The 13,580-nt window shown below is 33.2% G+C and overlaps 1 protein-coding gene across 5 annotated transcripts in view; it reads left to right on the forward strand.

Moving 5' to 3' along the window:
- Nucleotides 1-13,580, forward strand: part of LOC111044351 (uncharacterized protein F09G8.5) — a 66,815-nt gene that overhangs the window by 32,688 nt on the left and 20,547 nt on the right. For 2 of the 5 annotated variants that reach the window (XM_039441824.1, XM_022329470.2), the window contains exons 3-7: nucleotides 1,917-2,084; nucleotides 2,474-2,615; nucleotides 6,603-6,647; nucleotides 8,419-8,540; nucleotides 11,139-11,196. In XM_039441824.1, coding sequence (XP_039297758.1) covers nucleotides 1,917-2,084; nucleotides 2,474-2,615; nucleotides 6,603-6,647; nucleotides 8,419-8,540; nucleotides 11,139-11,196 — 535 coding nt within the window. Of the gene's footprint in view, nucleotides 1-1,916; nucleotides 2,085-2,473; nucleotides 2,616-6,602; nucleotides 6,648-8,418; nucleotides 8,541-11,138; nucleotides 11,197-13,115; nucleotides 13,140-13,580 lie in introns of all 5 variants that reach the window. The other 3 variants (XM_039441825.1, XM_039441826.1, XM_022329469.2) reach the window with 2 other exon arrangements.

The following is a 13,580-nucleotide window of genomic DNA, read 5'->3' on the forward strand; positions in this document are numbered from 1 at the left end:
GTTACGCTTTACTTTTTGGAGTTTGTTGATGGGTATTGCTGCAATATCGTTTAAAATTTGTTCGAAGGCTTCCAATGGTTATGAGTGGAATAAGAAATGGTGAAAAACCAATGGTATAGGAAAACTTTTGATCGCAGGTGTCCCTATAGTGGGGAATCGAAGGCTGTTGAATAGGGCGAGGGAATAGGGTGACTAAGGGATTTTCCCCACACCAGCAATGACTCGACTCGATAACCCCATTAATATTCATAATAATCATTTATTGCGATTAATTCTATGGGGATATCCTATCTAGAAACAAAGGGTTGTCAATTAGATCCACCCAAAAACATTGAAACCCTCAAACGACCAATTGTGAACGAGATTGATTTAAAAGTAACTGCGTGAGAAGTGATTCAAAACTTCAATTCCAGGATAGAGGATTATGTCTCAAATGGTAGTCAATTGGCTGACATTTTTTGGGGGAAAAAATGTTTTTCGTATTTTATGTAAACTCATCAGTTTACATTAGTGAACTTTCAACGGATTGGTGGAACATTGAAAAAATTCTTTCAACAATAATTAATTTCTCTTAGGAATCATTCGTTGATCATCCCTGTATTTCCTTATTCTACGGTGCTTTGTAATGTGAAAACTATTTGTTGTATCGACTAGAAAGTTATATAACGAATTATATTAATTCACGAATATAGGCTGTTTTCACCGTGGGAGAACTTATCATCTACCTCTTGAGTTTTTGAGATATGTGCGAGAAACAAAACAATGATACCTTTGAACCACCCTCACCCCCTTAGCACAGATGGTAGAGACTTTTGATATGTTTACCTCCTTACTACCCTAAAAAGAACTGCGGGGTCAAAAATTAAGATCACATTGGATGCACATATCTGCAAGTGCACGTGAGATCATGCAAAACCAAGCCATAGGAACACTCACACTGAACGCGTGCACTTGCTGGTGGCGTTCAGTATGAGCAGCTACAGGCAAGTCACAACGTTTTTCTATGGCTCTTTGCATTTTTTTTTCTCTCTTATCCTCGCGCACACCGCCCACATACGTGCATCCAATGTGATCATAACCTTAATTAAATACTACTACTAGATGTATTAGCTGTTGCTACGCCAACTTTTATACTCATGCATTGAGCGGTTGCTAGGGCGACCGCAATATCTGTAGTTCCACCTATAAGTGCTATCCAACTATTCAACCGAGTCTTGAAAATTATTTTTAAATTAGCTTTTATTCAATCAACCCATGGATGTTTGTTCCTTGTTCCCCTACCCTTACCCCTGACCCTTGTTCGTTAACAAGATAGGGTTTAGGACTGAGTTTGCCATTATCTCGAAGTAACTTCAACTGAGCTAACTTCTCATGGAGTTATCCTCAAACCTAGCCTTCATGACATGTGTTCTTGTTCTGGTGGTGCGATGTATGCAGGTATACTTTACATTATGCGAAACTCCCAGAATTTCTTCATACGCTTTACACCCAAAATAATTAAATCTATATAATCCAAAATAATACTCCGTACAAAATTACTTTTGACTTGGAGGAATATGCGGCGCAGAGAAATGGAAAAAGATCAGCCAATTACAGTGATGAATAAAGTCATAGGTAGGAGCACAGTTGCCAGCTTGTCGATTAGAGTCAGTCGACTGAAGAACTCCAGAGAGGAAACATCCTTATGCGTATCATGAACAGCTGAACAGTAATTGGAAATTAGAGAAGCTTCTGAACGCTGGCCGGTTCAGAACGGAAACATCACGCTGCTGTGTCCCTACCTGTCTCTGCTGCGCATGTCCCTCCAAGTCAAAAGTAATTTTGTACGGAATATAGTTTAATGAATAATATTGATTTATCTCGTCAAAAATAATTAAATCCTTCATTAATCGAAGTTTAAATTTTGATTGTTACAGTGTGAACAAGATAGCCAGCTTGAGTGATTTCCAGTACTGTCGCAACTTGCAAGAGTTGTTCGTCCGTAAGAATAACATCAGAGAGCTCAATCAAGTCTGCTATCTGCAGAATTTGCCTAAGCTTGTCAACTTGTGGCTCGACGAAAATCCCTGCACTGAATGTGATGGGTGAGTATTTTTCATTACACTCTTCATGTATTTGATGACAAAAATTTTATTTTTACTATAAGATACTTTTGATAACCACCAATTTATTAAACTCTTAGGGCCGGTTTCCGAGCTCTGGATTTAGCTAAGTTCTACACTTTAACCGAATCAAACTCTTCAAACAAGTGCTTTGATAAATGATTAAAATGTTTCACTATTTGTGTTTTCATAAAAAATTAAAATCTTGTCTAACGTCTTTCTAAATCATGGACCTATGTGGAGGCTTTTAGAATGTTCACAGCAAACTCAATATTTATAATATAAATGATATTATAATATGATATTATCATACTTATCCTACCATCGTTACAACTGTATTCCATTAACAATTTCTTGGTGGTTTTTTGTAGGTATCGTTTAACTGTTATAAGAACATTGCCGAATTTGAAGAAGCTTGACAACGTACCAGTTGATCCAGAGGAATTAGAAGAGGCGCTTCATAAGGGTCGGGACTTGGTCCACCCGGAGGAGGAAGTCATGATGTCCCCTGAGGTGAGAACTATCCCTTTTCAATGGTTTTCAATCAATTTCTGGAAATATAGATGCATCTTGATTATTGAGTTAATGAAAATAAATTTTCACCACTATCTAAACTTGCATAAAGAAACTAATAGTCGACCTATAGTCTGTGTAAAATAAGTTGAGACTTGGCCCTCCATCCGAAGAAATTACAGGGTTGCCAAATCGTGTGAAATTGCAACTTTCGCATTACGAGGCCCCATGATTCTGAGAGAAGTGATATTCAAAAGAAAAACAAACCTTCGCGATGTTTCCAATTTTATCATAAAAGTTAAATTTCCTTCTAATCCTTCAACCCTGAAACCTTTTTAGCACTACTAGGATATCGGGGATGATGTTCTTCATCCAATTCTGACCTTGAATTGGAAATTTGAGAAAGTTGAAATTTTACACGAATTGGCAACCTTGTAATTTTTTCGGATGGAGGGCCAAGTCACAACTTATTTTACACAGACTATAGTTTTTATAACTTATTATTAAACTAGTCTACTACAAAAATACCTCTACTATGAAAAGGTGTGTTAAAGCATAAAATTGGTTTATCTTGAATTGAATAATCAATTAGTTCATAGGTTGAGTTTTGGAAATTGCATAACTGTCAACACCTACGATTTGTGTCTAAAAGAGGAGTCTTCAGTTTCTCATAAACGTGGAACCACTTCTATGCTGTACATCAAAGAAGCATGCGTTTAACGCAGTTATCACAACTTACCAAAATTTACCATTTTTTGCAATTTGGAGTAGTTTTGCATGATTTTATCAAAATGAAGTTTTTTAGTAGGCTACGCTATGTAAAAACTGCAGCTGGGTTTATTGTGTTATATGAACGAATATTCTATTCTGTTGATCTCAAATAAATTATTATGAGTAATCTGACTGCTAGTTAGATTTACCCCGTAACAGACTAGTACACTATAGACTTGTTATGCTAGCGCAATTGTCAAGGTTTTAATCCGTTGCAGCTTTGTTATAAAAATAGATGCAGATTGTGATGCATCATCATATCATGTGATTTTATACTATACATTTCATGTGAGTTCAGTTTTTGAAACAGTTACTACTTAATTTAACTAAACTTTATTTTTTTACTTGGAATTGGATCAAATGTTGATAAATTTTGTTACACATTTTACCTCAAGTATCTTAATGATTTTTTCTTGTCATGCATTCTATTTTATAATAGATTCAATGTATAAAAATATTAATTTCCTTCTGAAATCAAAAGTAATTGAAATAGAGATCTGACATAGCAATACAGAATTTACTATACTGTAAATAGACTCAATAAATAGGCCTACTTCTTGTTTGTACATTTTTGTAAAAAAAGGTCAAAGTTTCATAGTGCCAAAACTAAACGTTTCATAGAGGATGTATAAGTCATTGAACGGTTACTTGAGAAAACTTGTCGGGGATTCATTAAAGTAACTGTCTTTTTTATTGTGAAGTGAACATTTTAAAAGGTTTCTTATCATAGATTTATGATTGATCTGATAGTGTGGCTGTCAATTTCCGAATTAAACCCGATTCTTCTCAGTGAAGTAACAAGGCAGATAATCAGGTGAAATCCTTGATTTTTACAATAGTTCTACGTAAAATATGGTATTTAAATAACTACTTTAATTATTCTTTGTGTTATAAAAAATGTTTTCATAATAACACACATAAATGAGGCTACAGGAGTTATATTAATACACAAGTCAGTGTAACGTTTCAAAACTTCATGGTGTCTTTTAAAAGTATTTATTCATTCGTTCCACAATTACAACATCAAATTAATGATTGGGAGAGAATCAACAGGATAAACCCAAAACTGTTTCTCTCCCCAATTTTATCACTATACTATAGTATAGTAAGTTTCTATGAACTATACTTCATTTAAAAAATATTAGATAATTCAAATAAAGATTTTTTCAACAAACGGATTCATTATTATTAGACAAGGATAGTAATTAGTATAGTACAATTCACATTACTTGGGATACTGTAGTTGGGGAGCTATAGTTTTCAAGGGGATGATTTAAAGGAACATGAGGGGTGAGCATACAAAGTAAAGTTGAAGAAATATTGAATGATTTCTGATTTATAGCATTATAAAAACAAATTGTGATTTATCAAACTCCATAATTGAACGTAATATACTGTTGTAAATGTGCTTTTGTAATTGACACTTTATTCATTAAAAGTTTACATCTATGAACAAGATAAAAATAAAATAAAACATCATCTTCTAACATCTCTTATCAAAACTCTTCATAAAACTCTAACTTCAACTAGTTATTTACTTGTAAACGTTCGTTGCTAAAACAGTCACCTTGACAACCGTGCTCACATGATATCCACGTAGGGCTAGCCTACATCAATACATAATAGGTCGAAGAAATAGGAATTCAAAAATTAAAATGTTGAGAAAAATAATCTAGACCAATCACATTACTCTTTTGAGACGGTATTCTGACAAAATATGATTGAAATCTAGGAAGATTTTCTGCTTGGCTCTGATATTTTAGACCTCACAGGATTGTTGTAAAAGAAGTGGGCATGATATCAATTCAAGTGTAGTGGGTGGGGGTTGACGTAGAAAGGTTTGAGCCCCCCTGCTGTAGAGGATAGGCCAACTAGCTCAAATACCCACTGCTATAAATAGCCACAATACCCAAGCTATTTCAGTATCACTATACAATAATGTAGAATCTAATAAAAATAATTTAAATCCATTTTATTATAAATTTATGAATGTATAAGTCTTTACTCTTGGATAAATGATATTTAGACAAAGTTTTATTGGGTGACATTCATTTCATTCTGTATTTCAGTTCATCCTGTTTTCGTTCATTGTGTTATTATCTAAACTTATCAAAGCATTTTGAATAATACCAACATATTACCATTTTAAATGCAAAACCCTAATCTCCCTAACCTACCCTTTTACTCTCAAAACATAATTAAACAGAACCTTTCAGGTTATGTCTATCCAATTTCATCAGGATGAACTGAAATCCAGAGGAACTGCGACCATCCCTTCTTATTAGTGGAGTGTATTTAGAGAATGAATGAATGCTTATGGATGGAATCAACATAATAAACTCTAAAGATAACCTTGTATGTTCAATTTGGTATAAAAAGGCATGCTATCAATAATATTAATCATATATCCACCCATAAAACTAATATGCTCATTTTAATTCGTTGAGATACAGTTCACTATTTTATATTTTGTTAATAGACCATAGCAGACTGCTTTCCTCAACTAAAAATTGCACGAATTTAAAGAGTAATTAGAAATTTAGGTTTTTTAATGGGATCCAATTCGCGACTGCTTAATTTAATAAATTGTTATGTCCTTATTGCATTCATGGTATAAGGGTTGTAGTAAAGGTTCTTACTCGTATGTAGCTAGGTAATGAGCAAGGATAGTTATATAGCATATTATATAGGATAGTATATTATAATTTTTCTATACACTATTCTTGGGTAATGAGAATGGAATCATTTGTTGGTGATTAGCAATCCGAATGATGATAAATATCCATTCTGGCACTAAAGAAAATATACAAACAATTTTTCAAGCACCCTATCAACTTAATACATTTTCTACCTTTGCATCATTGTGAGAACCTCAAGTCCTAAACTCCTAGACTCTTCAAGTCTGTTCAGTACACTCTCAGGCCCATGTTATACGAGCGCTAATGCCGCGGCGATAACGCGGCGTTGGCAACGCTATACCAAATTATACACAGCGTTGTTAGCATCCACTATGGAAGTACCATTACCCAGTTAACGCGACGCTAAAAACGCTGCGTCAACGCCGCGGCATTAGCGCTCGTATAACATGGACTTCAGCTTTACTTACAATTACCACTTGGTTTAATACTGTTGTACTTGGTCTTCTGCTGAAGCTGTATGATACATTGATACTTACCACTTACCTAGTATATGATGTGATATGTTGTCTCATCACAGGAGGAATATGCTACAGAGGAGATAGAGGATTTTAGCATGAATCAGGTGAGAAGTATACGTGTTTGGAAATAAAACAAGAATCACATCAGATTATTTCAATATTAATGCACGTGTGTTAATTTGATTTATGTGTGTTGTCTGCATGATTTACCCAGTCTTCGTGTTCATCCCAACATTTAATCATATAAATTAGTCAACGCCGTTCAAGTTATAGTTTGGTTCGTATTGTGAGAAAAACTTTATAGTGAATGATAATTCTTTGTTTACATTAATTGTGGTTTTTCGAAATTTTTTGGTCAAAAATGTTTTGTGCATGTCTGAATTCACAACTGAAATCATTTGATGGGATTTCAAAAAAAAAAATACACTCTGGAGATCAAAACGGTCGAATGAAAAAAATACATGTCAAGATGAGTTAATGGCATTCTAATCACTGTCCTACTCCTGCGTGTGAACTCAATTGATGAACACAGCATGTCATGGGTGTGTTACATTTAAATTGCAGTTGGAAATATAAATAGTAGATGATGAAATAGTATAATGGATGATCTAGAATAGTATTTTATGATGTTCAGATTATAAGCGGGCGCTTATATTTATACATTGATATACTCTACTTGCACATGCACAGTATATGTAACTCATAATACTGTAATAAACTTCAATTACTATCAAGTATCAGAAAACGAGATTCTAACAAGTTTGAAAAGACCAAGACGCACATAAATATGAGCTTCCATAATATTTTTTTCGTTTTGATTCTCTGTGTTGTAGTAAAAGTGATGTCGTGATAAAGTGAGGTCCTCGTTATGACGGCTGTATTTGATCAACATTGGTGTTGCTATATCCTTGCCTATCATTCAGCAAAGCAGATAGCGCTATCCTTTTCTAGCTCCGCAACGTTGCCATATCGTTTTTCAACAGTGCAGAATTATAATTAATCAACAAAATTTTGATACTCAATTATGAAAATTTATTATTTAATCATAGAAAAATATATTTTGTTGACGAATAAAATATAATTGATCATTTTAAACAATAATGAACAGTTAATTTTACATCAGATATACTGGTATCAGCTATCCTCTATAGAAGGCAGTGGCAAGGCAGAGAATCGATGCTATTGTATCTTTCTGCAGTTTCATTATAACATGGATCTCACTATAGATATCCATATTGAATAAAACAAATCAATTGTCTAAACCACTTGATGTAAATTTTTGAAAAACTACTTTCAGTTGTAACATAATTATCAATATCTGGTAAACTTGGTATTTCTATAGAGTTTATCAGAGATTTATGATGGTGCAGCAACCGAACATTGTTTCTCAAAAATGTCCAGTGATAAATTAGCTGTGAAATGTGAAGTCGTTTTATTCAGTATTGATTACGAGTCTCTTCCTATGAGAAAATTTATGTTGAAAATTATCTTTTCGAAGCCTTTATTTGTGTTTTTATAATGTATAATGAATGTGTATGATACATGTATTTAATATTTTCTTTCATCTTTTGCATATCATCTAGCTAATTTTTATACAATTTTTCTATCTCCTGATACATTGTTACAAGTTCTGTAATCGTGGGTCATATATGTAAAAATGGGTGTGTGATGTTATATAGATGAGCATAAGATGATAAACTCATGTGGCTTATTTTCAAATGATATGGAAATAAACAAATTAAATGAAAATGAGTAAACGATCAACTCAGGAAATGAAAATAATATTGATGTTTAGTTTTCAAATTCATTTGTAAACATATTGTAATACATCTTTGTTGCTGAATGCAATATTTTAATGTATTATTTGTATTCTAGCCCGGACCTAGCCGCAGGCATTCCAGGCCTCCAGCCCCAGCAACGGTAACTTCACATGATATGGAGAACGAATATTATGATTCAGAAAGCCAGGACAATATGCACATCCCTGAGCAACCTATGTCAGTATTATTGTATTTTACTAATATTTGTATATAATAATTATTAAATATTTAGGTAATTATAAAATATTTGAATTACATATCTCTTTCAAGATAACTTAAAATGCATTTGAGAAAAAAAAGAAATTCATGTTAGATTATAAACTTATATGGCATCTCTTCAAATGATAACTCAAGATATTCTTATTTATTTTTTGTTTTAATCATTTTTCTTCTATTGCGGATGATGTCCACATGAGCTTCATGCTTGTGCATAGAAAGTGTCATACACAGAGTAATTGAAAAATCATACACATTCGTTGCTGAATCGATGAGATGATCAAACGTCCATGCCATCGGCTGGATTCGAACGCACGAACAAGGCGCTACTAGAAGACCGAAGTTTGTAATGCTCGTTAACATTAGATCAACCCGGCCGGAAAAATAAGATAAAATATATTTTTTTTAAGATTAAGTTTAGAACAGGATTGTGTATTGAATTTTCTAGATTCAAGAATAGATCATAGCACTGGTTTTCACAAGTTTTCTATTTTCAGAAAACCAACCCATACTGATGTTATCATTCCTCTTCATTCTTGTCATCCTATTTCTCACAGACTTGCTGCTTTCAATAGCATGGTCTATAGAGCACTAACAATACCTATGAGCCATCATGATTTTCATATTGAGATCACTAAAATTAAACAGATAGCTGTCACAAATGGGTATGAAGAAGTATGGTGGACAGATTAGTGAGTAAAATTAATAGACAAATTTCAATAAATTCTAGCTTTGTAGGCTCAAACTGTGAGGAGAAGACGGATAAAAATCCCATATTCAGGCCTTGTATCTGATAAGATAGGTAGGGATTGAAGAGGAATGGATTTCATGTTGCTTTCAAGACCAAAACGATTTCAAATAGTCTATTTAGCTGGAGTAAAGACAAAATTGATATTTGGGATAAAAGTGGGGTGTACAAACTTAAGTATGGTGATTGTAATGCTCGTTATGTGGGTCAAACTGGTAGAAGTTTCAAAAGTAGAATTAAAGAACACATCAGAGATTGGAATACACAAAATGGGGAATCTAACTTTGCAGAACATTTGATAACAAATAATCACAAGTTCACAGTTAAGGAGAATGTTGAGTTTCTGCATGTGAATGAAAAAGGCAGATCTTTGAATATTCTAGAGGCTTTAGAAATAACAAGAGTAATTAAGGAAAATTCCCAGTATAATTTAAATGACCAGATTCATTTCAACCAAACAACACTGCAAATTTAGTTTTATCATAAAATTGTAAGCATACATTAGTCAATAGTTTTTCCATTTACATATTTTGTTTTATTATCTTTCACACTTGTTTTCTATGTTCTTATTTTGTACTGAAAGTAAATTTTTTTTTATCATGGCGATTCTGTTGCTTAAGCCGCCATTTTGTCACACCGTTGAGTGGGAGGAAACTGTCTAGCTGGGCCAATGGCAGGCGTTCATGCCCTTGACCAATAGCAGTACTCGCCTACTAGTATAAATTCTGCTGCTCTTGTATTTAGTTTTAGTTTATCAGAGATTGACAATGGTGTAATAACCGAAACCGGTCTTTGTAAGTATCAATAAATCTGTGGTTTTTGACAATTTCTTAGTCTTTTTCATTCAATATGAATAATTACCTCAATGTCAACTTCTCAACTACACAAAAAATCAAATTTGAATATTCAATGATCTTTCTTTTAAAAAAACACACATTAAGAAGGTTAATGACTGAAATATATTTCAATACTATGACAGTGTCTGGTGAGGTTTAGTGATATGCATTCATATGAAAACTCAAACAAAACAATTATGCTAGTTGACTACTACATATTTGTGTTTCATTATAAAATATGTTTTTCCTACAGTTACCTTGAAAAGTGACCATTCCTGCACTGATTATAGAACGAAAAGAATCACTTTGCGTACTCTTGATACTTTGCGTATTATCTTGCAGCCATCCCAATCAGCTGTTGACATTGTTGGCGTGTATTTTGAATGCAAATTTGTTCTATCTATATTTTTTCTGATTTTCAAATAAATAAAAATTAGAACTCATTAAATTATACATTTTGAATGTAATTAATTATTCATTATTTCAAATAATATTTTTTCATTCATAAATTAATTGGTTGAAAAATTTAGAAATTAAGATTTTTCCCAAAATTATTCAAATTTTCAAATTGATTGGATTAATTTAATTCTTAATTTGAATAAATTATCTATTATTAATTTTAAATTGGATTATCAAGTTATAAATAAAGTTATAAGTAATAAATTAAAGTTGTTATTAATAACAAAATGATGAAGACAAACATTCGATGGATTTCAGCCATCATTTTACCTATAATCAACCACTTCTCATATTCAATGGTAACTGTAGGAAAAATTTAATGTGAAATACGTGAGCAAAGTTCCTCTGCTGCACTCAAGAAACCATTCTGCCCTCGCCTACGGCTCGTGCGCATACGTTTCTTTCGGTGCAGCAAACTGTCACTTTGTGCACTAGTTGCACAAATAACTATTACTTGATTATAAACAAATGTTTAGCCTAAATGAAATTCTTAATTGAAAAATATTATATTTTCAGGAACTACAACCACCCCAGCCCCGTTCTAAATACTACTACCTACTATCACCGATACGAGGTAATATTTATTAAAACTATGTTTTAATTAAACTGCATTTTTTCATGTGTGCATTATCCAAGATCCAGAATCAAGAAAACATATTTCTCATTATCTACAGTATTTCTCTTTCATTTCACTTGAGAGAATATTCCATTCCGTTCATTTAATTTAAAGCCCAAGTCATTTAACAGGTGTTTTTTAGAGGTATAGAACTTTAAATTTCCATAAACAACAATGTCTTGTGGCATTACATTTTGAATATGATTTCTGGCATATGACTTCCACGGCTGGCTCGGATGTAGTCGTCCAATTTTCTATGACTTTTTCCAACATTTGTGTCTGTATATCGGCAATATGGTCTGTATTGTGTCTGTATATCGGCAATATGGTCTGTATTGTGTCTGTATATCGGCAATATGGTCTGTATTGTGTCTGTATATCGGCAATATGGTCTGTATTGTGTCTGTATATCGGCAATATGGTCTGTATTGTGTCTGTATATCGGCAATATGGTCTGTATTGTGTCTGTATATCGGCAATATGGTCTGTATTGTGTCTGTATATCGGCAATATGGTCTGTATTGTGTCTGTATATCGGCAATATGGTCTGTATTGTGTCTGTATATCGGCAATATGGTCTGTATTGTGTCTGTATATCGGCAATATGGTCTGTATTGTGTCTGTATATCGGCCAATTCCAAATGGTCAAGCGTTTGTGGCTTATCCACATACACCAATGACTTAACATAGCCCCACAGAAAGTGTTATAGCGGTGTTAAATCACAAGATCTTGGAGACCAATTAACAGATCCAAAACGTAAAATTAGGCGGTCACTAAACGTGTCTTTCAATAAATCGATTGTGGCACGAGCTGTGTGACATGTTGCGCCGTCTTGTTGGAACCACCGCTCCTGGACATCATGGTTGTTCAATTTGTGAATGAAGAAGTTAGTGATGTTCCATCAAGTGGATGGAAACATATCCAATTCCAGTGCTCGATGGCGGATGGACTCATCCGGGTCTTCCTCAATGATACGCTCTACAGTAGCAATAACTTCTTCTGTATGCTCCGTATGGCGTCTCTGGGGATGCGAGTTGTGGATCAATAAGAGTAAACGTGGTGCGAGAACGTTCCATGGTTAATCGAATTAACTGATCTGATGGAAGATTTTGTCGACGATAAAATGGATGTAGGGCGCGATACGTATTCCGCATAGAACCATTTTTTTTCTATTAATATTAACTATTAATAATTTTGCAAGCATTGTTCAGGGTTGAATTTATTCAGGATGAATTGTTAAACAAAACTGAGGATAAATCATTAAACAACTGTTAAATTGGTCGCCATCTTAAACAGTCATGCCAACTTATAAAGTTCTATACCTCTAAAAAAACACCAGTTACAATGATTAGGAGATGACAATAGACTAAGCTCAAAACAGTTCCTTTCGCGAATTTAGATTAATGATAGTTTCCAAAAATAGGGGTTTGTTCTCAATTTTATAAATATTAGTCCAATTTTCACTCCAAAAGTATTTAAACAGAGATATAATTATTATAAGTGAAGAGATCGATTCTGTATAAGTGTTTATGTCGATACACGTACTTTGTAAATGTGGATGCTGATCGGCTTCTATGTATGAGTGTCATTTGATTTATTGTGACCGTCATACGTTTTTGGCATATAAATTTGTCTTTTATCTAATTATACTGTCTTATAATCGTGTTGTTCATCCTACTTGAATGATGTATCAAAATTATCATATTTGTTAATCAAAACTTCTGTAGTACAGATAACTGTACAGTATTCAGAGCTATGATGCCGCTTATACATACCTGTATAATGTACAACCTGTAGCTAGGTATACAGTATAGTGAAATGTTTCTATACTTAAATAGTGGAATAACATTGACACTTTGATTTTGTTTCCATCAAGACAACCTGGAATGTAGTACTAGAGGTACGGTTATACAACAATATATATCGTTATTATATGTAACATTCTGTATTGTATGTGGTTCAATTTCTAAATGTTCTATGTGAAATAGCTAACAGGCACGTTTTCTTATCCTGCATGAATGTATTTCTGACATTCTTTTCAATTTCTAATATGATTTCTATCCGTGTTCATCTCATATTCTTATCCCTCGTTTAATAGTTGGAAATTTAAAGTTGTTTGTTTATAATTGGAAAGTTCATGCATTTCTGTGTATTCTGTTCATTTTGTTTCTAAATTTTTGGGCCGTATTCAAAACAGCGTTATTGATCAAGTTTTACTTCTGTAAGTCAACTTGAACTAAAATCGGTATTCAAAAGCTGTACTTACAAAATCAAGTAAACTTGAAACCTTACTTAATATTACGGCAGTTTCCAAATGTTAATCCACCATTATTTACAATTA

This window comes from Nilaparvata lugens, chromosome X (assembly GCF_014356525.2).
Source record: "Nilaparvata lugens isolate BPH chromosome X, ASM1435652v1, whole genome shotgun sequence".
Taxonomy (NCBI): Eukaryota; Metazoa; Arthropoda; class Insecta; order Hemiptera; family Delphacidae; genus Nilaparvata; species Nilaparvata lugens.